Source organism: Chamaea fasciata, unplaced genomic scaffold, assembly GCF_029207755.1.
Source record: "Chamaea fasciata isolate MVZ Bird 193981 ecotype frontalis unplaced genomic scaffold, bChaFas1.0.hap1 SCAF_6, whole genome shotgun sequence".
Classification (NCBI taxonomy): Eukaryota; Metazoa; Chordata; class Aves; order Passeriformes; family Sylviidae; genus Chamaea; species Chamaea fasciata.
In genome coordinates, this window is record NW_027094091.1 from 27,608,106 (window position 1) to 27,631,778 (window position 23,673).

Here is a 23,673-nt window from a genome sequence, read left to right on the forward strand (position 1 = left end):
GGTTTGTAATCCAGTCCTTATCCATTTAAAAGGTTTGCTTTGCAGACTGGTTTGGTTTTTTTTTGGTTTTTTGTTTGTTTGTTTGTTTGTTTTATGGATAACAGTGCAGGCTGCTCCATCTCCCTTTAAAAGACTTTCTGAAATAAGGCAGTACTGCCTATAACAAAACTGTTGCTAAGTGCCTGCCTGTGCCTGTAATACTCAGCTGGACTTTGGTGGATGGGTGAGCTCAGGTCCACGCTCATAGATAATGTCTAAATAGGAAAGATGTTTTTCTTAAAAAGGGAATGACGACTAATGTCCTGTTTGTACATTGGACTGGTTTAACTCAGTTGAAGTCACTGGAATTATTTATATGAGCAACAATAAAACTGGGCACAAAAATCAATAGAATGGATGCTAACGTACAACTGACATGCTCATTACCAATTTTCTCCAGTTCATAAAATCCCTTTACTTGTTACTAGTCCTGGCTGGATGTAAAGCAAAAATTTTAAAGAACACTTGCTTACAGAAAGCAAAACAAAACAAACTTCCTACCTATCTGAACAAATTTACCCTGTTAGTGACACAGTTCTTCAAAGAAAATAATCAGAGATGAGGACATTCTTAAAGCCATTTACTTTAACTCACAAAGATGTTCCATCTATAAATGTGAAGACTGTTAGTAAGACTTAAGGGTTGATGCACTGCGTTCAGCAACTTGTAGTTGCAATGTTAATATTAAAGGAAATTTCCATTTGAATACAGTCATGGTCTCTTTAAATAGTAACTAAATCACTAGGACGAGGGAAGCAGACACCCCAAGGAAGGCCCTGGTCAAGGTGTTGGATTACATCTTTCACTCAGCACTGACAAAAGACATGGGATCTCAGTTTCATTATCACAACGTTTGCACCACTTTACCAGCTGAGCCAGACTTTAAGTATGCCAGCTTTTATTAAAACACCGCTAATAAATAAAACGTGTCTCTATGGCCCGCAGTTCAGAGGCAAACAGCGCAGAGATGTGGAGCTGTAGGGCAGGACGACCCCACACGCGACCCTTGTGCGGAAGGCCGGGTTCCGCGGCAGTGCCCCTTCCGGAGCAGGGGCTGCACGCGGCCTCCCGGCAGAGGCCGGGCCACGAGGGGGGGTGTGTGATGTTGCTTTGTTTGGTTGGTTTTTGTTGGTTTTTTTTTTTTTAAAGAAAGGAAACAGACTTTTTTTGCCTCTCTTCTCACACCCTGGTGCCCGCACCGACTCCCTAAGAAGAGTCCCAGCAGCCCCGGCCCGGCCCGGGCGAGGTCTCCCCTCCCCGCCGGCGGAGCCGCTTCCCTCGCCGGGCTCCAGCGCCGAGCCTGCTTATTTGGCAGAGTCTCAAGTTACTCCCCTCAGGCAGCTTGAGCCAGTAAAACTAGATCCTTTCATCTCGGCGGAGCTTACTGACAACCAGCCGTCTGGTTTCCTAGGAAACAAAATCTTGGCTAGAAATAGTGAATCATTTCCAGGTCACTTTCAACATGGAGAGTGGAGCAGGGAAGCACTGGACTGAGGAGGAGGTTAAAGCCTTGTTAAGCGTCTGGTCAGAAAAAAATATCAGAAAGCAACTGCACGGCACCCTGAGGAATAAAGGAATATTTATCTACATTGCTAAAAGGTTACAGGAGTTGGGAGTGTGCAGGGACTGGAAACAGTGCCGTGCAAAGTACAAAAACCTGAAGTACGAATACAGAACGGTTAAATATGCCCACAACTCTGGGGATGTCACTAAAACCATGAAGTTTTTCCATGATCTGGATGCCATATTGCGATATGAGCCTGTCACACAATTAGCAGCAGAAGAAAACGGCAGGTGTTCTGCGACTGAGATGCAGCTGAACACAAGCCCCACAACAGACAGCACGCAAGGTAAAAAAATATTTTTGCTTCTATTTTTCTCTCTTTGCTTAAAACCCAAAGGGAACAAAACCGAAGCCCGACTTGGCTGGCGCTGGAGCGGAGGCTGCTCAGCCCCAGCAGTGCTGTTAGAAGTGACTGGATGCACGCCTCGCGCAGGGGAATAAAATGTTAGCACCCACCAGTGTCGAAGTCTGTAAATACAGCGTAATTCCAGCAAAATTATGCTAACTGCCTGTATTGCAGCCTCGGTGAGTACTTGCTAGTGTCCAGGCTCCTGCACTGGCTGGAAATGCTAAATTAAAATAAGCTGCTTTATTTCCCTTCGCTTTTCATTTGCAGTACTTGGGAAGCAGATTTTGTGGAGTTCCAATTCAGATGTAAACGTAAAGAAAAAGAGAAGAAAAGGTTGAAACTGCCAGGGTGTTGTAAAAATTGTTATTTGTTGCAATACAACAAAAAAAGGGTTTTAATTCTTATTTCTCATATATATAGCAGCTTGATATTTAGGTGTGATGACTTAAGGTAAATTATTTTATAAGCAGTTTTACTTAAATATTCACGAAACAGATGCTTAATAATCTCTCGTTAAAAACTAGTTTAGCAGTGAAAGTAAAAATTATCGTATTTATCAGACTTTTGCAGCAGACCAAGTGAATACAGCTGCCTTTATGCTGAAGTGAGTTTTACTAAATTATTTGCATCTCTTGTTTTATTAAACCTTCTCTACATATGCATTTAAGCTCTGCTTAACATTTCATTAGGGTCAATCTGCTGTTTGACATCACTCAAATCTCCTTGTCACATCCTAAATGTCACTGAAGCATAAGCCCCAATGATAGTTCTAAGTACCAGAATAAGATGACTAAAAAGAGAAATTAAAAGCTTAATTTATTCCCATGGTATGTAGCAATTTACATTAATTAAGACTGTGAATCTTTTTTAAGAAAACAAGAAACTCAACATTATTGCCAGGGGATATTGTCAAAGGCATAGAAAGGAGCTGGACATTGAGCTTGTCCTTGTACCATTCCACGTCTCCCTCTACGATGCTGTTTTACAGATTTGAGGAAAAGAAATTGCCATTTTTGATTGGGAGTGTTTACCTTAACAAAAAGCTTGACCTTAATTTGTCATCACTGTCAGAAAGCTTCTAATCTGTCAAAGTCACTTCAAATTAAAATGGCAATTTTATAATATTGTAATGTGCTCTCTGCACTGTGAATTGCAATCCATTTTTATTTTTAAACTTGCAGAACTGAGGCTAATACAAGCTGATACACTTCGAAGATGACATGAAATTAAGATAGTGTCCTACATTTGAGGATCTGCCATTAGATTATCCTCCGTGTTTTAATGTAGTTTGCACCTGGTAACCTTAATTCTTATCTGCTTTAGACCTCTAGCAAATTTAAATCAGCAAAAGTTAATTTCAATTGTGAATCCCAGACTATAGGATCTATAAAAATAATTACCCCTGGGTGAGACATGCTTTGTTTTGAAGCACTCGGACAGTCTGGTTTTAAAGGTGGTATAATTAAATATATCTCTTGATTGCACAAGCACTTCTCTAACTCCCTCCAGAAAAATAAAGCAAACAGGTTTTATGGATAAAGAAAAACTTAATGCAGCTAACTGTAATAATGATACAATAATGCAACACTAATGCAAAAATTGAAATGCAAAGATTTTCACAACAACCACAACTGAGCCGCAATGAAAGCACACTAAGATTGAAATGTGTCCTGCAGCTATGCAGAATGCATGCACACATCCACGAGGGGCTGAGGGAACAGCTGTGAGATCATCAACTTTCTTAAGAATGCAACTCAAGCAACACTGTACTAGAGGCCCAGTCCTATTCCACCTGCAGTCAGAGTACGATGCCTGCCCAGCCCAGTACTTTGAAGAGCACTTGTAAGGCAAAACTGGCAGCATTGGCTCTGCAGCTGATGCTGTCTTGCAGGGACAGAGCTGCCGGCATCACTCCCACAGAGGGAAAGGTGATTCCCGGCACAGGCAGCCCCCTGCTCCTACCCCAGCAGAGACTGCAGGCCCTCTCCTGGGCTTCTGCCTTTCAACCACAGTGTGTTACAGGAGAGGAGAGAAAAATGGTCCCTCAGCTCTTTTAAAAGAGGCAGAGACATCTAATTTTGAGGGGGCTGGAGGAATCAAGGATGTCTTGTCAAGTTTATGGCTTGAGTAGCAAGAACAAAATGCTATCAGCAAACTAAAACCTGCGACTAATAGTATGTGTCCACCATGAACATCTTATTTCATTATAAGAAATTGATAGCTATACTGATTTATCTTCTTAAAAAGCATGACAGGGGAGAGGTAATAATTCACAGTATATTTACCATTCTGCTTAGCCTCAGTCTCAATATTCCTATGCATGCTTAATGTAAAGATGCAAAGCATGTCTTTACATTATCTCAGCTACTGGGAGATTGCTGGGGAGGGAGAGCAGGAAGAGAAGAGAAGACACTACTTTTTTTTTCATAGGACTGAATGGTATTTCAATAGTGTTCCCCTGAGGATTTTTCATATGTGGTACAATCAGTTTTCTTTTGAAAGTGTATTTGAAGAAATTATTATTGAAAATCTCAATCAGATCTGAGAGGGGTCTCAAGACAAACCTGGTAGCAACACATACCAGTTCCCAGCCTGTTCATGAAAAGATAACACTTCATGCATAAGCACAAGCAGAAATGTAAGCAGAGAGGTTCATGTTGTCCTCCGCAAACACATTTCAGAGGCAGAGCTGTAGCTTAAATAATCATTAAAAAAGATACAAGTCAACACATTCACTTCTCTTCAAGTATAGTTTGTGTATTATCACACTAATCAACAACAAAGAAAATCTACATAAAGTGATGGTGAGTGCTGTGAAAAATGGTATCTTTCATTAGAGTTCAAATAAACGACCTTGCCATTTTGTTAATCAAGTTAAATCAAGTATTAATAAACTAAATACATTATTTACAAAATACTTGACTAGTAATTCAAGTTATTTACACTTTTTATATTTCTTTCTTTATGTTTAAGTATTCAGGCACTGGTCACCTTGCTTGACCTTCACTTTACCTCAGCAAATGCAGAAAGATTATCGCTGAGCAGAAATGCATAAGCAATGACTGGCAGAAAACTCAGCTACTAACAGGCAGGAAGATCCTTCAGAAATGCTGACATAAAAGTGCCACTTACACATGGTTTTCCGTGTCTGCACTTTTAACATGTAATTGACAGTATTTTACATAGTTCTTTTTAAATAAATGTGCAATATTTTTATTGAGTACTTTTCTGGTATAGTAGTATCTTTTGGTGGTAACTGTTCTTACTTACTAGAAATACAAAAAGTTTCTCTTTTAATATAACAATGTAATTAACGTTGCTCATGCTACTGCCTATGGCACACTCAGAAGCCTTCCAGCAGAGAATTTTTTCTCCTCTCCCTGGTTCGCTTTGCTGCTTTTAAGCAGCTGAAATGGCAGTCCTGTCGCTGGAGGTGGAGGCATGAGCAGCGGCTCCTGCCAGGGAAGCCAGGCAGACAGCTGGGAGCAGTCAGAGATCAGGCCACTGCATCTATGAGTCATCGTGAGCCTTGCTGAAAGTCAGGAGGATTTAGGATAATGTTTTCTAACGCAGTTTTCAGTTTCACCGACGTCAGGGGTAGGAGGTTGCATCCTAACCGCACCTCATTACCGCTCCCCGTGACGAACTAGTGACAAGCTGCCGCAGAACTGCGAGCTTTGATCTGGGTGCCCTGCCTGGCTGGAGCTCACACAAGCTCAGCTCCTGCACAAGGATTCAACATTTCAGACCTCCTGCCAACGTGGTATGTTGAAAACAGCACACTACCACAGGACAACTTACAAGTCTGTACTCTGTGAAAATCTAGCTGGTTCTGAACCTGATGTACTTCTGCTGCTTTTTAAACTTACAGAGCAATTGCTGTAATGTTCCTTTTTGAACAAATATAGAAAAAGTATACTGGAAAAAGCCAGACTTAATTCTGTCAGCCACGAATACGTCTGCTGTCAAGCCACAATGAATGTTTTGGTTCCCTCCCCATTCTGTTAATGAATTCCATTGATTTCCAGCGCTCTTTGCAGAACATCCCTGTTTTCTTCCCACTCTTCTAGGAATTTATTTTTATTACATAAATGGATTTATGATTTTACGAATATGTGCGAAGTCTGCCTTTATTCGTATGCCCCTTACTATACATTATCTACTTTACCCTGAATACTGAGTCAGAAGAGCTTACAAGTAACTAGAATTAAGTCAGTTTCAACTAGAATTTTAAAAAGCATTTCCAACAGCCTTCATATACAAGACATAAAATGATTTGCCTCCTATAACTCATGTCCCCCTTATGGGGACAGGCTAAATTAATTTAAAATTTAATTTAACTACAAATTAAGTGTCAAGATTTCCAAGTTAAAGATCTTCTCATGGCATATAGACACTTTAATTTAAACTAATTTAAGCTAATTTAGTTCATACCTATTTTTCATCTAAAAACTCTTTCCTTCCCAGGTGAAATACCAGTTTCTTTAGAAGATGATGAGGATGCTCCAGGAGATCCACTACTTTTTATATCTCATGCCAGACCAGTTCAACTAGGTATAGTATGATGGTACAGAGAGATGAAAAACTAAAAAGCAGCATGAGTGTCGGAGCACTTCCTGATAGCTTGAAAACATTGTCACTCTGTTTCTGATCAGCGTGGCTTTAATACAGCCACACCCTTGCACCATGTCCTTGTCAGTGGTGTCCTGCATCACTAGACACTGACCATTGTATATAACACCTGCATGACCCCCATTTGCATGCAAAACACATCCCATGCTATAGCTTAATCATGTTAACTGCATTAACCACAGAAATTTTGTTAAATGCCAGTGGAAAGTATACCAATTGCTACTAGGGATACCCATGTTGGCTTGTGGCTTTTCCCTAGCTCATTTTCTTAAATCATGGATGTTTAAAGCAGCATGAGTGAGTGGCCTGAGCCAGGAGAGAGAGATGCAGAGCAATCCAGACTTGCAGTGGTCTCCAGCATAACTTCAAAGTCACCTCTCCAAGCAAGGAGAGTCCAGCTATGCTTCAGTCCAACCAACCACAGAACTCATTTGGAACACGTCCTACTCCAGTAGTTTTGCTCAGCTAAGTTACAAAGCAAAGTCATAAATCTGGCTGACAGGAGGAAGAGCATCCTAGGTGTGAGCCCCTTCAAGTGGCAGCTGTAGGAAATGGAGAAATACAAACACATTTTAGGCAGATTTAAGCAACTGATGTGCTGATTTGTTGCCTGGATGAACAGCAGCTGTCCTGAATTTCCTACATGCTTTTTCTATTTTTTATATATGCTCTATGCCTTAGTATACATTCCAGACCAGTTACAACTATCATTACAAAATCTGCAAGGTGCCATATGCAGGAAGAAAACAAGGCACAGCCTATAAGAGCTATTGGCGATTATTATAGCCTGTGGCTATTATGTTACACATTACACCACTCTTGCCTGGCATAGAAAGAGATTAAGGAAGAGACCAGAATGTCACATGGAATTTATGCACATATAAAATACTTCATGCACATAAACAAAACATGCAGAAAGTATCTGAATCAAATTTCACAGGAAAATGCTTTTATTTCTCAGTGCTCAACACACTATCAAGAAGAAAATTCTTCAATTCTGTGGAAGCTGCTTTCTACAAAGTCAGCAAAATAACTTCAATTGCATGGGCTCTAAAGTACGTACTAGTACTAAAATACCCTCCCCTAGTACCTCTTCTAGTCTGTAAGTTTCAGGCACTATCTCAGAAACCACTGAAAAAAAATGCTGACCCCTTTGTACCTATAACACCTAATGTTTTGGTTTTATTTCAGCAGATTTCTCAGGTTTGAGGAAGTTTTTAGAAAAAGATTAAATACAGCATAAATGCATTTTTTCAGATAAAAAAATAATGTATATACTGCCTTAACTTTTTTAAAAACAAATTCGGACTAAAATGCTTTTAAGATACAAGAAAAAAAGTTGCACTGACTATAACAACTTCGTTTCAAAGCAGTACTTGTAGGCAGGATATTTTGAATCAGCATGTTTTTTAAAGGGAATGAGGAACAAACAAACCCACCATTTTCCACTCTGCACACAGCAGAATAAGTCAGCAATATACCAAGTCACCAGAACTCATTTGAACTAATATCCACAACCAAAAGCGAGCTCAGTTGGAAGTGAACTGACTAGTGAGAAATACTGGTCTATACAAAGAGTAAAGAAACTTTATTCCTCCCAGATGCCCCACGCTCTGACTTTGACTGGGAAGTGCAGAGAGCACCTCCTTGCATTCTTCGTCCTCTCTTCTTGTCATCTTCCTAGGCCTTTTCTCTGGCCTATGTGATGTTGGCAGTTATCACCTATGGCAGTTCCTATGGTTTGATTCATCAGTAAATCAGCATTTTCTTTCACTCCCTCAGAAAGAAATGGAGAAAGCATAATTGATGTACTACCTGAAAATTACCGTTCTCAACTAGGCTGCCTATGAGATGGCTGCTGCAGAGTCCTGATTAACCCAGGACTATAAGGAAAAAAAAACAGGTATCTGTTAGAACAACTTACTGACAACTAGAATGAATTATGGAGACTAGCAAAGAATGGCTTTATCTAGGACAAGTTTGTCCCCAGACAGGTTATTATAATTATGCTCCACTGAAGCTCTGTACACAATCAAGGGTCTGATACTACTGCCATCACACACATCTCAGTGGCTATAAAGTATTGAACCCCCATAATCTGGTTTGCTATTCCAGAAGAAGACACTGTCAAAGGTATTTATCACTGCAGTATGACTGTGAAAACCTCTCAGTTACTGTGCATTTTCATGCTGCTTTATTTAATCATGCCCTGAAATTGGTTTTGGGTTTATTTACTTGGGTTTTTTAGTTACTTTTGCAAAGCTTTAGAAAATGCATGATAAATCACTTTCCAAACCAATCTGATAACCAAAACAAAGTCTTGAAGCAAATTCATAAATAGAAACAAGGAAACTAAAATAACAAAAATGATAAGATAGTTTTTAAAAAACTAAAGTATCTAATATTTCAGTGTTTTAAGTTATTGCACGGGTGGCAGCCTTTACCTCATAATGTTAAAAAATAAAGTTGTAGACTGGAGAAAATTAAAAACTCTCTTAGTTTTGCAAAGTAAGACCACTCACACTGATTTTCACTAAAAAACCCCAAAGATTTTTGATTGATCTGCCCTGAGAAAGGTGCAGATTCTGTGCCATGAGAACTGGGTTCTGTAACACAAATGTTTGGCTTAAGCAAAAGTCTCTATTCCTCTGCTCCCCACAACTGAGGTGCTTTGTTAAGAAAGAAGGATCAGATTCTTTAGATCCTAACCCAGGTTAAACCTCTCCATGTGTGTAAAAACTAAAGTATGGTATGAATACAGAAAGTTAAGTCTTGACGCTTATGTCAGTGACTCGGGGCCAATTTATTATTGTGCTCATGCAGCACATCCCATCTTCCCAACAGTACTCTTCTCTCCATGTCTGAAGGACAAAGCAGCTCATCAGTTGTTCCCAAAGGTCTTACAGGTCAAAATTTAGTGTAATAGGACACAGAAGAAAGAAGTGTTTCTCTTAGATTATTTAAATGTACCTATGCTATCTTAATATTTGTCTTCAAGTGAAAGCAAAAATTATATCAGAACTAACAAAAATGCTGACAAATTAATAACCAATAGTTTGATTTTAATGTCACCTCTGCTCCATCTTCCTCTGAAGAAACAGCATCCTTCATTCCCATTCTCCCTGTCCTTTCCCCACTCCAACCACCCAATGCAGGTAACAAATATCTGTGTCTCTCCCCTACCCCACACAATGCAGGTAATCCAGCGTCAGCAGTAGAGGCTTCCAAACCACCGGCTTGTATTCCTACAGTAGCAAATGAAGGAGGAAAACACTGGACTGTTAATGAAGTCAGAGCTTTGATACGCATATGGTCAGACAAAAATATCCAGCAACAGCTGGAGGGAACAGTGAGAAATAAAAAAATATTTGAACAGGTTGCTGCTAGACTGCAAAAGTTTGGAATTGACAGGGACTGGAAGCAGTGCAGGACAAAATACAAAAATCTGAAACATGAATACAAGAGTGTAAAAAGTGCCCAAGACTCAGGGAGTACAAGTAAAAGTATGAAATTTTTTAATGAACTGGACGCTATTCTGGGGCACTGCACCATGGAAAAAGCAAGTAAATCAGATAATGATGAAAGTGAGAGGCCTCCAGAATGGACAGAAGCAAAATCAGAAAAGGATTCTGTAGGTAAGTACTTCAACTACCCACATATCATTTTAAATTTTTAGTTTTCCAGCACTGGAGAGACCTTAAAAAACCTCAACAAACACAAACAGAGAGATTAACTGATTGGCTGGGGTGGAAAAACACTGAATGGAAATTTACTATTTTGTCCAGTAGTTTTGTGTTTTGTTATAAGGTATTATTTCAGATTGAGTGATTGCCCTGTACTTTTTTTAATAGAACTGAGAAGCAAAAGGAGGAAAAAAAAGATGAAGCCATAGGATAAAATGATACGGAAAGTCAATTCCAGTCAAAATCATGTCAGAGGAGACTGTTTCCAGTTTAGACAACAGAAATGGATCAGAGAGATAGTCAGACTACGTTACTAGAAAAATTAAGGCACTGAAAAAAAGAAATCTATAGTAACCGACATTGGTTAAAAAAATTAACATCTAAATTGTCTTTTTCTTATGGTCCCAAATATCTTAGTTTGATTGGCCTTTGCAGCCAGACTCCCAAACTGGTGAGACAACAGTGAAAATAGCAAAAGGAACAGCACTAAGAATGCTGGCAGAGCTTGCCTTTGGTTTTGGGTAGTTATTGACAATTAATGGTAATGGATCATGACTGATGAACCTACACTACCCAACAGTTAAGACATTTTTATTGTTATGTACAACCAGAAACATGCTTGTTGTTTAGGAACAGAATTAAACATTAAACTTTTAGTGGAGGTGAGGGGATGATACTATGTTGGCCAACTGTAAGACTAGAAGTTAGCAGAGTACTGGGAGAAATCAAGAAAAATATTACACGAAGACAGTCTGGCTGAAAACTGTGAGAACATTTTGGGGAAAGGTTCACTCTTCAGTTGCTATTTCTAGACATTTTGCTAATGCATCTACTTTGCCTTCTGGCATTAAGAGCATCCGTGGCTGGATGGACTTTTTAATTTGATACACCACAGCTCTTCTTATAAAGTATAAAAATTCGGTACTATAATTAATTTAGCATTATTTGCACAGAAATGCCTGGAGACACAGGTGAAGAGGACTCTGTTAGTAATATGTCAGAAGACCTACAGATTGCAGATATAAAGAAAGTTTCTGATTCAGGTAATCTGAAAAGTCTTCTATTTTATATAAATACCTAAATTTAGTAAATTAAAATTCATTTCTAAAATAAGCCCAAATTGTAGTTATGGGTAGAAAATTCAGAGACCTAGAAAACTTAAAAGCAAGAGATAATGTCATAGAGACAACTATCACGTACTTATGTATATATTTACAATGTACTGCTAAATTTGATAAAATCAGCCCAGTAGGTAATCATTTCAAAGACTTGTGATGCAGAATGTAGAGAAGAAACTACTGTTTTAATCAAGTTGAGTGCAATGTCCTACTGCATTTACATTTACCTAAACTATGTATTCCCAAGGATTTGAATTGTTCAGTCTCCTGTGCATGAACTAATAGAGCATCTCTTTTTCATAATACGTGATCAGGATACAATTGTGTAAATGCTCATATCGGGATGAAAACTTCACTTAAGAGTCTCACTGAATATGAAGGTCATATGCTCTGCTCTTTACAAAGAAAGATTATGGTTTACATCTGAAAACAAAAATTTCAGGGGAAGCAGGAGTTCAGCATTCAGCTAGAGACACATGAAAGTCTCCCAGTCTGACAGGTTTTATTGTCCACAACAGAGCACCTCATGTTCTCTTTCAGCAGTGTGAGGCAGAACATGGTCTAAATTAAGCATTAAGAAGTAGTCTTACAGAATTTAAAATGGTCTAATGTAAACTTGAAATATTTTAATATCAAATTAAAAATCTTCTGACAGATGATGTTACTGTAAATACTACTCGAGAGAATCGGGCAGCTCTGCATATAACGAAAGAAACAGCTATGACAAGTAAGTAAAGAGATGGTTGATCATTGGAGGTAATTTAAGGTTTACCTGACAGTAACATTTTAATTTTTTCCCATTAATAGCAATACATCAATAAATTTAAATTTACTAACAAATGAAAAAGTGACCTTTTACCAGCTCACCATGGGCACTTGCCACATTCCACGGAGAAAAACAGGTTGTCATGAAAAGTGCATTGCCTATAGGGACCTCTTTTTCAGAGAGAAAAATATGAAAGAAATAAACAGCATTTTGTGGGATCCAGTTAAGACTGCTTAAAAATTGTATTAAATTCCATTTCTCCCCATATATAACATTGTATGTTATGTGCTACATAACATTGTAACTTCTTGGACTGCACTCTTCCAAACAAGCTAGTTAAGATGAAGTTAAATGAATATTCCTAGTAAAGTTCTTAGTACACATTTCTGTCATTTAAGATAAGTGTCAGTGTAAAGATATCTGTAGTTTACCTTGGTTACCATCACCCTTTTCAAATATGTGTATTTTAACTGCATACTTTGTTTCTGGGTAGTTGTAAATGCAATATGATTTTGTGGGGAAAAATTTAAATTGCAAGTGGTTCAAAAGTGTCTGTGGCTCAGCCTATTCCTTTTTAAGATTATTTTTCAAACTTCTGTGGGGGAAAAAGGCAAAACCACACTCCAAGGCAAAACCAACAAACAAGTTCAGTTTGCAAAATTCTTTGCCTCATTCCAAAACAAACAATACACACTCAAAGAATTTTGTGCAGGTGGTAAATGACACCTAGTCTTTAATTTTATTAATTAGGTATTGCATAAAGAAGAGAAAAAAATGCAAACTTTTTACATTACAATATCATGGAGACCCTTTGTTCTCTAATTGTGGTACATGCCTTTCCTAGACAGTCCAAATAATTTTGAAGTGAGAAACTGGTAAGTAAAGAGATGGTATGTACCTCTGTACTCATAAATATACATACTGTTAAACAGTGAAAAAGGCAAACAGACAGCGATACATTACACTGGTTGTTTGGTATGAGCAATGTCTCACAATCACTGGCATTTAGGATGTGACTTTTCTTAAAAGCTTCTGCATATTCAACAGAACTTTTGCAGAAAAGTGTTTCTCAACAGGCATAGAATTATTAAATTTACAGGTACCTGTGTGCCTTGAACAAAAATTTGTAGAAAACCCCAATTTGACATAAAGGAGAATTTAGAAATTCTGTTGAACTCATATCTGCATATCTTCCTAATAGGTATATGCAGTTAATGTACTCTGCAGCCAGAGCTGCATATGCACTTGCTCATATATACATATAGATGAGTTAGCCTGGGCAGGCAATGCCTTCTGGAAACTGCAGATACATAAATGCACAGAAGAGGCACGAGCTGCTTCAGAGTGCACATGCTTCTCCTGATCTTACACCTGAATCTGAGTTATGAGCCACAGTAACAGTCACCACTGCCAGTCTTCATAAACAGCCCATTTGGGTTTGCCATACTCTAGTAAGAAAAATACTAAGATGGTGTTAGTCAAAAGACAAATACACCAGTTTCAGGAGAACACCTAGTTATTTGATGTGCCATGGTATTGTTTTTCTCCTCCCATATGAATCTACTCAAAGAGCAGCAAATGCTCATCTGAGAAGACAACAAAGATAAATAAATCCTCACAGCTCCTTGCACAGCCTGTCCTAGTTCCTGACACACTGCTGTCAGCACTGCCCAGCTGGGGGAGCAGAAGGACCTCAACAGTCCGAGAGCCGTGTGTTTTCAGCTAAAGTGTCCTGTGATAGGCTGGGGACACTGCGGGTTGCTCTCTCTTTTGGCAAAACATGCCCCACATTTAATGGATCTGCAGATAAAACCTTATTTACTCATTTTCCCTGATGTTTTCAATTTTGTGGGATCACTTTTAGTTGTTATAGAAATCTATTCAGAAGAGCCTATTACTTTAGTCTATACAGTCTGTCAGTCCAAACTCCATGTACATTCCACATGTGTCAGACTTAGCAGTACCACCACAGAGGGTATGTACAGGTGTTTGATTAAATTTGAAGTGCCAGGGAACAACAATGGAGATGAAAACAGGCTTCTGAGAAATACCAGTAGCCTGAAGTTCTTAAAAATACCTACAGCAAGTATTTTACTTCTAAAAAATTCTTTTCCTTGTCTTTATTTTCTTAGGATTTTTGGTGCCCCATACACTTGGTGCCCCATATGTCCCTCTCAGAACAAATCTGGAATAAGTAGTGACACTTTCAAGATACATTCCTAAGGAAGGGGTTTTTAAAAATCTGTTGTTTAAAGTTAAGATCTCAAGTTGGTACATACTCAGGCACTTAATATTGGCTTGAACACTTGCTGATGTGTGCATGGAATTTTAAAATGTACAGACATGAAGTCAAAAGATAATGTTTTCATACACATGCCCCAGGCTAGTGTTAAGCAGTGTTTCAGAGAAGTGCAAACCCCGAAGTTCTTAATTATTTACTGCCGTAGATAGGCATATTTGGGCTGTAAACTCTTAACTGTGCATCCAGTTTTCGGTATCCACTCTCATAGATCTGTATGACAGAGATGAAAGCAACTTTGCAAGTTGTTGGAGTGAGACATAAACCACACACTGAAAATCTTCCCTAGTTTTAACATATCCCATTTCCCTTTTACACTATACAAGACCCACGAGAGTAAGGATTAAGACACAAATCACTAATCTTGCCCCATGAGCCAGAAAACAAGGTAATTAGTGATGGTGACAGAGTGCCAAAAGAGAACAGAGCTTGTATCAGTCTGAGTGGGTGAAAGGAAAGACTGTGACAGCATTGCTCGGGTGGCCTTGTGAACAGTGCTTCAAACACAAAGTAGAGATTAAGCATATTTGCTGGCAACTGTCTATAGCTTCACTAACAATGCAGATGGAGCCACTGTGTTTTATCCATGCCAAGAACTGTTGATGGCTTGTTCTGTTTGGCTCAGTCTTACTCTTCTTGTGCGCTCCTTCCAAAAGTCTGAAAGGTGCCTTAGAAAAAAAGCCAAGCTCCCTACCCACATTCTTGGCTCACAAAAAACAGCCCCGGCACATGATGCTAGTCACATCATAAAGAACATCTGATGCAAACAAAGTTGTATTGATCTGGGGGTAATTTTTAATAAAATGGCTCTAGATTAAACTTTATTGCTCAATGTTTAGGGGCAATATTCTTGAATGGACTAAGAACAGGCTGGGAGCCAGAAAGCTGCTGTCATTGATCCATGATGTGGCCTTCACCATTTAATCTCTGTAGAGCAGTGTCCTCACTGGGAAGTGAGGATCAGCAAGACCACTTGCATCATCCACCTGCCCATACCTCTGTCCCAGGGCAGAGGGGTGGAACTCTCCCTTAACACCAGCGGTCCAATGGCAGAGGAGTGGAGATCTCCTCCCCATGGAGGGGAGCCCAGGGACACCTCTGTCACCCAGCTGTGTGATGTAAACCCCTGCAAGCTGCAGCAGCAGAGATGGTCTCAGGGCAGGCTTTAGTATATTTGTCTCCATCAGGCAGGCAGCCTTGCAGATCAATTGTCTAAGCACAGCACCCTGATGTGTCAGGGTCTCTTGCTCCTTTTGGGGCTAATTCAAACACTCTTGGCATCAGTCACTTGGGAGTCTTTCAACAATTTCAGTATATATTGCACCCTTTATGCAAGTCACTGTCTTGCCAGTTCTGCTGCGTGAATGTTTGCCAGTAACTAGGTATCTTACACCCACCATCAGTGAACCATTCTATAAATTCTGAGCCAGGTTAAAATACCCTAAGAGTTTGCACATGTAACCCATAAACTTATCTACTGCAGCTGTTATGTGATGTTCTTGATTTATTTTATAAGCTGGTACACTCTGCTCTTAAGCCTATTACTGCAGATAAATGGCAGCTTTAATGTACCAAGAGAGGAAATCTTTAACAGTAGTTATCATCAGTGGCATTCTGAAGTAGGGGATTCTCAAGACATCGCTCAAGACATGTATAGTTAATCAGAACTCTGTAAATGATTATTTTTTTCAGAAATCCTTGAAGATGAGGGGGACTTTGTCAACTCCACCCCAGCAGCTCTGGAAGCTACACAAATAAAGAAGGAGACGATTGATATAGGTACGTCAGGACTTTGTCATGATAGTTTTAACAGGACATTCTACTTTACTGGGCATTGCAGATTCCAAAGCTTCATGTGTTATTCCAGCAAATTACACTTGTTCTACTTCTAGGTTATGATAAATTATGGGTTTTGTTTGATTTCATAGTGCAGGAATGTATGAACACTTATTTTTTTCTTCTCATAATTATAATAAAATCCTATTTTCCCAGACAACATGCTCCTTTTTATGATGAATATGATTAGTCTGCATTTGATTTTGACACAAATACAGTTTTTCTTACACAGTTGCTAGAGAGGATAAAATGGAAAGGTAAACAGCTGTCTCAGAAACTCAGAACATTTTATGCCTTGTCTGTATTTTCAAACTACTTCATGACTGCATTTACTATCAGATGATTTACTGTCAAGCAATTTCCATACATATATTCTGAACTATTTTAAATATAAAACTGAAATCAGCACCTCATCAATATGTAGAGGTCTATATTCAATGATAAGTGATTAGGAGAAGATTTGTTTTGTTTAAAATGTGAAAATTTAACATTAGAACACAGTAGGGATATTAATATTCTGGAATAAATGAGCATAAAAACCAGAGAAGATCATAAAAAAGACATCAGAGGAAAGAATGATGGCATTGAAATATAGTGACCTGACACCCTGGATCAAAATATTCTTTACAGCAATGCTGTTTGTATGCAGAAGTTAATTGGAAAACCAAATCAATTTTGGTGATTCTGTGAACAGCAATTCTTTGGCCTTTGACACCGAAAGTTTCTACCATAAGAATATTTCTACTGTATGCATCAGGCATATTCCAGGCAAGAGCTTCCTTTCCAGCAATTATATGTTATCTGTAGTTTGGATGTTGAGACACCCTATGCAGCACACCCTTTACAACTGTTTGCATTAGCTGATCTTGATTATGAAAGACAACTGTAGTGACTGTGACACTGAGGACAACATCAGAGCAATGCCATCACAACAATGACACACAGAAACCCAAGTGACACTGAGGACAAAATAAATCTGTGACCCTGAAAGTTGAGACATAGTGAGGTCACGTGAATCCAAAGTGAAGAATAAAATGTCATGCAGCTCAACTGACTGCCTCATACACACAAACTCCCTATCGTGTAATATTCAGCTGAACACAGTGATCATGCAAGTCAGCACTACATAGGTGCCATTGCCAAAGACAGGAAGAGATCAGAGAGCCAGTATGGTTGAGAGAATGAGCACAGAAATGGAAGCCATGGAGAGGTTGGTAACAGTTTAAAAAAAAAAAAAAGGAATCTCTTAGGAGCCTAGGAGTAGACCTGCAGCTGTGTTTTGGCCCATTTCCAACAGCTGCAAGTGTTAAGGAAGATGCAAGAATTTTCTCAAGGGTTATAGCGTGCCCGTTTACAAGAAAACCCACTTTTTTTCTAGTACCCCAAGTAAATCACACATACATGCTGCTGAGAGTATGATTTCCAAGTTTTCCACAGATACAAAATATATTCTTACACATGTCTTATGAAAAACAAGTGTTTGCCAAATGACTGAAGACAAGTTATAGAGAAAATATGAATTCTGAGTACTAGTTTGTGCATATATTGGCAAGTACTGTTACAGAAAGCACATCAAATGAACATATTTACAAAGAATCTCTATTTCTGTCAGAGTCTAAGTAAGCACTCAGTTTTTTCAAAACATAAAAGGAATATTTACTTCTACCCTTTACCAAAACCAGTATTGAACATAATTCGCCTATGATTCCCATAGCAAACAATGAGAACTAATCTTCCTCTTCCTCCCAACCCAAAAACTAAGTCCACACAAAAGTGAACTTTCAGTCTCAGAGTAGTCCAAGCATGAGCAAATGAACCCAGAGCAAGCAAAGCCGGGTTTTGATGTTCATAGACGATTTCAAGAATTTCTCAGTAGGCAGCGATGAAGTTGCAAATAAAAGCCTGAGGCAATCAAGATATATCTCGTTAAGGGATCAAGAGTACAAGCAGTCTTCTCTTCTTCCAGTTGCAAGGAATGATGTGGGAAAAAACCAGGAAGAGCTAGCAGATCACTATCTGGTTGCAAGCTTGATGACAGTGGAAAATACTGGGTTTTTTAATCATGGTTCCTTGACACCAGATTGCTGACACCTATCTCAAAGGGAGGAAAAGGATCTTAGCACAGGAGTTAGCAGAACTCATTGAAGGAGCTTTAAACTAAATTTGCAGGTGGGAAGAGATAAAAACAGAGTTACTTGAGAGCCTGGGGGCAACATGCCAGTGTTTGAGGGATGGTGTTCTAGAGAGGTCTTTTGATTTGCTGTCTCAGTAGTCAGGGGATGGGGATCAGCGAAAACATACAGGGGTTATTGATGTGTTAGAAACCACAAAAGCACTGGAGAATGATCATGAAGAAATTTGAGCTTCTCCCCCCCAAAAGATGGTGGGGCCAAAAGCCCAGCTGTGGTCTGTCTACACCAGTGCAGACAGCATGGGCAACAAACAGGATGAGCTGGAAGCCACTGTGTAGCAGGAAAACTATATCATAGTTTCCATCTTGAAGACATGGAGGGGATGACCTGCACACCTGGAGTGCTGCAATGGATGGCTATAAACTTTGCAGAAGATACAGGCAAGGAAGGAGAGACTGTGGGGTACTCTGTATGTTAGAGAGTGTTTTGATTGTCCAGAGATCATGATGGTGACAGGAGAGTTGAGGATGTATGGGTAAGAATCAGGAGAAGGCAACAAGGCAGGTATCCTGGTGGGAGTCCATTACAGACCACCCAATCAGGGCAAAGAAGCAGCTGAAATATTTCATAAGCAGCTGGGAGAAGTCTCACATTCTCTGGCCATTAGGGGGACTTCAGCTTACCGGATGTCTGTTGGAAATACAACAGAGCAGAGGACACAGCCTAGGAGGTTCCTGGAGTGGCTGACAACTGCCTGACATGGCTGGTGAAGGAGCCCACTAGGGAAGGTCCCACTGACCTGGTGTTTGTGCATAGAGGACTGGGGGTGGCTGGAGTCTCTTGGAGACAAGTGGTAACAAAATGGCAGCATTTTCAGTTCTTGGTGAAGTAAGGTGGGAGGTCAGCAGAACTGTCACCTTGGACTTGGGCAGTGGTGGAGTCAGTGTCCATGAAGGGATTTAAATGACATGTGGATGTGGGCACTTAGGGACATGGTTTCCTGGTGGACTTGGCAATGCTAAGTCCATTCTAAATGTTTAGTGCTTCCATACTAAAAGATTCCATGTTTCTGTGATTCTTCAAGTCTATAATGGGGTTAGAATGAGGGGTTAGGACACTTTTAGGTGGAAATAGATGTTTCCTACAGAGGATGACAATACTACTAGCAATTTATTTGTCTAAATCCAAGTCTATTTAAAACTGTGTGTTTCTACAGATGATGATTCTATAAGCACTACCTCAGAAGACAGATCGTGTACGCCAGTAGCAAAACGGATGGTTGGGTCAGGTAAGTATTAATTTCCGTGCATTTATTACAAAATAAATCACATTGTAATTTCAGTACCAAAGCTGGAACAATCAGATCTCTCCTGTAAACACAGCTCTACTTTTCTATTCCCGATTCCATTCTAGCTTTGTTAGTAAACTTAAAAATTAGTTTCATAGCTCTTTTCCTTTCATGAGAAAAACTTTTATTAATACTATATTTCAACTTTGCCTTCTACATATATCTGTAGCAGCATCTGAGCAGCATCTGCCTACTTTTGAGTATTTTTGTGTCTGAAGATTTTTTTCTTCTGTTGAATCCCAAGTAGCCTTTTCATTTGCACGTTGCCATTTCAATTTGAAAGCACACTTCTCACCAATACTGAGATCTTTAAAGCTTAAGGATTACTGCTTTCCTATATGTAACTCTTGGATACATCTGTCTTTAATTTCACAACAACAGTGGCACAATTATAGTGGCACAATGTTGAATTTTAGATGCCTTGGAGAAACAATAGATTCCACTTGCTACATATTTTGCATACTTACAATAATTGTGTATGGATACTAAAATTATAAAGTTACAAGATTAATCATTAGTTGCAATTATGCATCTATGTATATTTACCATGAATTTATTACATTTACAGTTAGTTGCCTTTTTATTTATATTTTCAGACAATCACATTCCCTTGGAAGAAGCACAAAATCACTTTAAAGTAATTACAGTTAATGATACTGGAGCAGGAAAACACTGGAGTGATAATGAAGTTAGGGCTCTGATAAACATATGGTCAGATGAAAGAATACAACAAATGCTTGAAGGAGCCACAAGAAATAAAGAAATATTTGAGGAAATTGCCAGAAGGTTAATGAAACGTGGTATAGACAGAGACTGGAAACAATGTCGCACAAAGTACAAGAACCTAAAATACGAATACCGTGCACTACAGAAAGAAAATGACCATCTTGGAAATCCCAGGAGAAAAATGAGATTTTATGATGAAGTTGACTGTATCTTAAGAAGACAGCCTCTTGGAACCTCAGCCTGGGGATGTGAAAGCTCAAGTCTCCTATCAGGTAATAAAAACTTCAGTGATGAGATAAAGTGCTTTAAGCGAACTTTCTAAAGTTGCCTGTTTGAGCCATGCTGTAGGTGTGAAATGTGTGGCCAGAGATGGGCAGGGAAAATACCTGGGGAAGCTGTATCTGCACGGTCACATAGGGAACACTCAGGGAACTCAAGTGGTCTGTAGAGACAGGTAGAAATGAGAGTATTAGCAAAAAGTGAAAGCACTGAAGTGTTCAGTGTTATTGGAGAATCTCTGTCTTTGAAAGCCTAAGTGACATACTGTGAAATGGTGCTAGAACACATGGCAGGTTTTAGAGGTCATACAGCAGGCATGTGAAGTCTAATGGATAGAGAGCTGCAAGCTCATACCATTTGGAACTGCAGAAATCAGTAGCAATCAAACCAAGTGCAAGGACTCCAAAAACCCCAAACTAGATTAATTCAATACACACCGCAGTCACGAGAGAAAAATCCAGGACAGTGATGTTTATTTGAGCACTTGTAATAATTTTATTAATTCTGCTAAAGCAGATTCACTGTTCAAAATAGTTTGCCTCTATCTTAGTATCAAAACCCCTCTGATCTAAGAACCACACGGCTGATCTTGTGTCTGCTGTAAGGGTTCTTGTGACTGGCCAGCTGCTTCAGACCTCAGGGATACCTGCCCCTGCTCCAGGCAGATGAGGTGCTCTTGTAGAAGTAACTGAACCTCTGCAACTTAGGGTAAAGCAGAACTAATTGTGATTGTTCTCAATATTTTAGATAATAGTTTGCAACAGCACAAATGTTACCTGAGGACTTGAACCATTTCTGCAGCCAAGGCCAGATGGATGGCTTGAGCAGAAACTGAAACCAGCCTTAAGCCAGCTGTCCTCAGTCATGAATCAGAGCCCTAATGTGGTGTCCAAGGGCACCATCCATTAGTGCATTAGTGGTGGCTGGAATGACATCCAGATAGCTGTGGCATGGCAGTTCTCCCCTGCCTCAGCCTTGTGCTCGATCACATTCTCAAGACATGTATTTTCTTCCAAATACAGAAACTGAATATATTACTGCTCCTTTCTACTCTCCATAAATGGGATATGTCAACACCAAGAATGTTGTCAACACCAACAACCAACCTGGCTGTTTTACATTTTAGCATGCTGGAAAAGGACTGTGTAATCTGTGAATGCTGATGCAGTAGCCAGTAAAACAATAACCTTACCGAAAAGAAGCTTCAGTTATCAATCTGTTTGAGGCATCTGCCAAATAAATGTGTCTTCTCTGAGGGTATTTGCTTTTGTACTATAAAACTTTTTGGTGTGTGACTAACTGTGCCTTGAGAACCTCAACAAAACACTTAGTCACCTTGTTTTTCTCTTCTACGTTTCAGTGGGAGATGCTACAGCAAACACAGGATCTTTGAGTATCAAGAGAAAAACATGGAATGATGGTAAGAACCCCTGACTTTTAAAAGCATCTATACACTGCTGTTGAATTGGATGTCAGATTCTTACATTCAAACAGTTAAAAAAGCATAATTCTAGAACTTAACACCAAGCTCCAAACCAACATTCTTCTCTCACCCAAACAATCGGCAAAAGAAGAATTGTGATAAAAATGTAGGCCTAAGGAAAATTGAAAGTTATTTATTTCAGTCCTCATCCCTGGTATAAATGAAGTAAACATCAGGAAAAACTTCATTTTTAAGAAACACGTGCAAAGAAAAGACAGTATTTAAAAAACAAGATGTCTTGATTGTGTTGCTTAAGGGAAAGTAGGGACAGGCACAGTCATGGGTATGATTTTCTCATATTACACTACTGTGTCTGTAAACATGTCTAATGTGTTGTACACAAGAAAACAGGTTAAGACAGCTGTGTCAAAGACAAGACAGAGAATCATGGAGAGAGAAAAATGATGGGAGGGATAGAAATATATGGCATGTGATCTGAAATGGGGAAGGTCAGCCACTTGTTTTTCTGCAAAACTGACAGGCCCTAAATAAAAAGAAAATCAAAGAATGAGGAACAAAAAACTTAGTTTTAAGGAGCTCACCACTATTTTTAATATGACAGTGATATCCACTGACAGATCAAGATGAATGATCTGAACACTATGTTTTTGAATTCAACCTATTTAGTTCACCACCACAAACTGTACTAACACTGTATTTAATCACTCTGTGTGAATAAATAGACCTTCATTTATTGCCTATTATGTAAGTACCTCTTGGAGAGGGCTGTAGCTAGGCAAAACTGAAAGGTTGAGATATAAGTGATTTTAACAGGGTCTGCTGCATTCCTACTCTCCATTATACAATGATCCCTTAACACCAGGCAGTGTGTGCCAAAAGAGCAGATCAGAAGAACAGCTTTAGGAAAATCCAGCATGTGCTAAACTTCAGTGTCAGCAGTTCATTGACTTGTGCACTCTAACCAGGTACTTCGCTTTTGTCCACAGAGGTGTCACCTGTTCCACTTAAGAAAAGTGCTTCTGAAAACACCATACTCCACTTCCAAAAACTATTAACAGAGAGAGTGCACACAGAAGGCAAAAAGTTACTGTTTGAAAGGCTTTGTAAGCAGGAAGAAATGCAAGACCTCAACAGAACACAGCTGTATGCTGATCCATCAGCCATACAACAGGTTGGTTTCATGAACTTATTATGAAATTAACATGCAAATAGATTCTGTATGATAGTATGAAATTAAATACTTAAAGAGTGTAGGTTACCCACAGCAGTACATGCTTGCTTCCCTTTAATATAGTCACCTTCAGTCATTTGAACTAAAACCAAGCGTGAGTTTCTATCATAATCCTTAACTATGGGATTTTAGTAGTTATGTCAGTTAGCCAAATAAAATAATGATCTCTGCCTATATATCTTGGTTCACCTACATGCCACAATTAACAGCCTTAATTGAAAGAAAAT

General features: G+C 39.1%; 2 protein-coding genes across 2 annotated transcripts in view; one reads left to right on the forward strand and one right to left on the reverse strand.

The window, feature by feature from the left end:
* Positions 1-23,673, reverse strand: part of PPAT (phosphoribosyl pyrophosphate amidotransferase) — a 42,548-nt gene that overhangs the window by 9,882 nt on the left and 8,993 nt on the right. The gene's annotated exons all lie outside the window — the stretch shown is intronic.
* The window catches only part of PAICS (phosphoribosylaminoimidazole carboxylase and phosphoribosylaminoimidazolesuccinocarboxamide synthase), a 41,840-nt gene continuing 19,647 nt past the window's right edge, over positions 1,481-23,673 (forward strand). The window contains exons 1-10 of the mRNA XM_066185779.1: positions 1,481-1,889; positions 6,420-6,506; positions 9,782-10,219; positions 11,221-11,310; positions 12,041-12,112; positions 16,143-16,229; positions 19,635-19,706; positions 20,363-20,764; positions 22,132-22,191; positions 23,202-23,386. Of these exons, the coding sequence (XP_066041876.1) occupies positions 1,502-1,889; positions 6,420-6,506; positions 9,782-10,219; positions 11,221-11,310; positions 12,041-12,112; positions 16,143-16,229; positions 19,635-19,706; positions 20,363-20,764; positions 22,132-22,191; positions 23,202-23,386 (1,881 nt within the window). The 5' untranslated portion in view covers positions 1,481-1,501. The remainder of the gene's footprint in view (positions 1,890-6,419; positions 6,507-9,781; positions 10,220-11,220; positions 11,311-12,040; positions 12,113-16,142; positions 16,230-19,634; positions 19,707-20,362; positions 20,765-22,131; positions 22,192-23,201; positions 23,387-23,673) is intronic.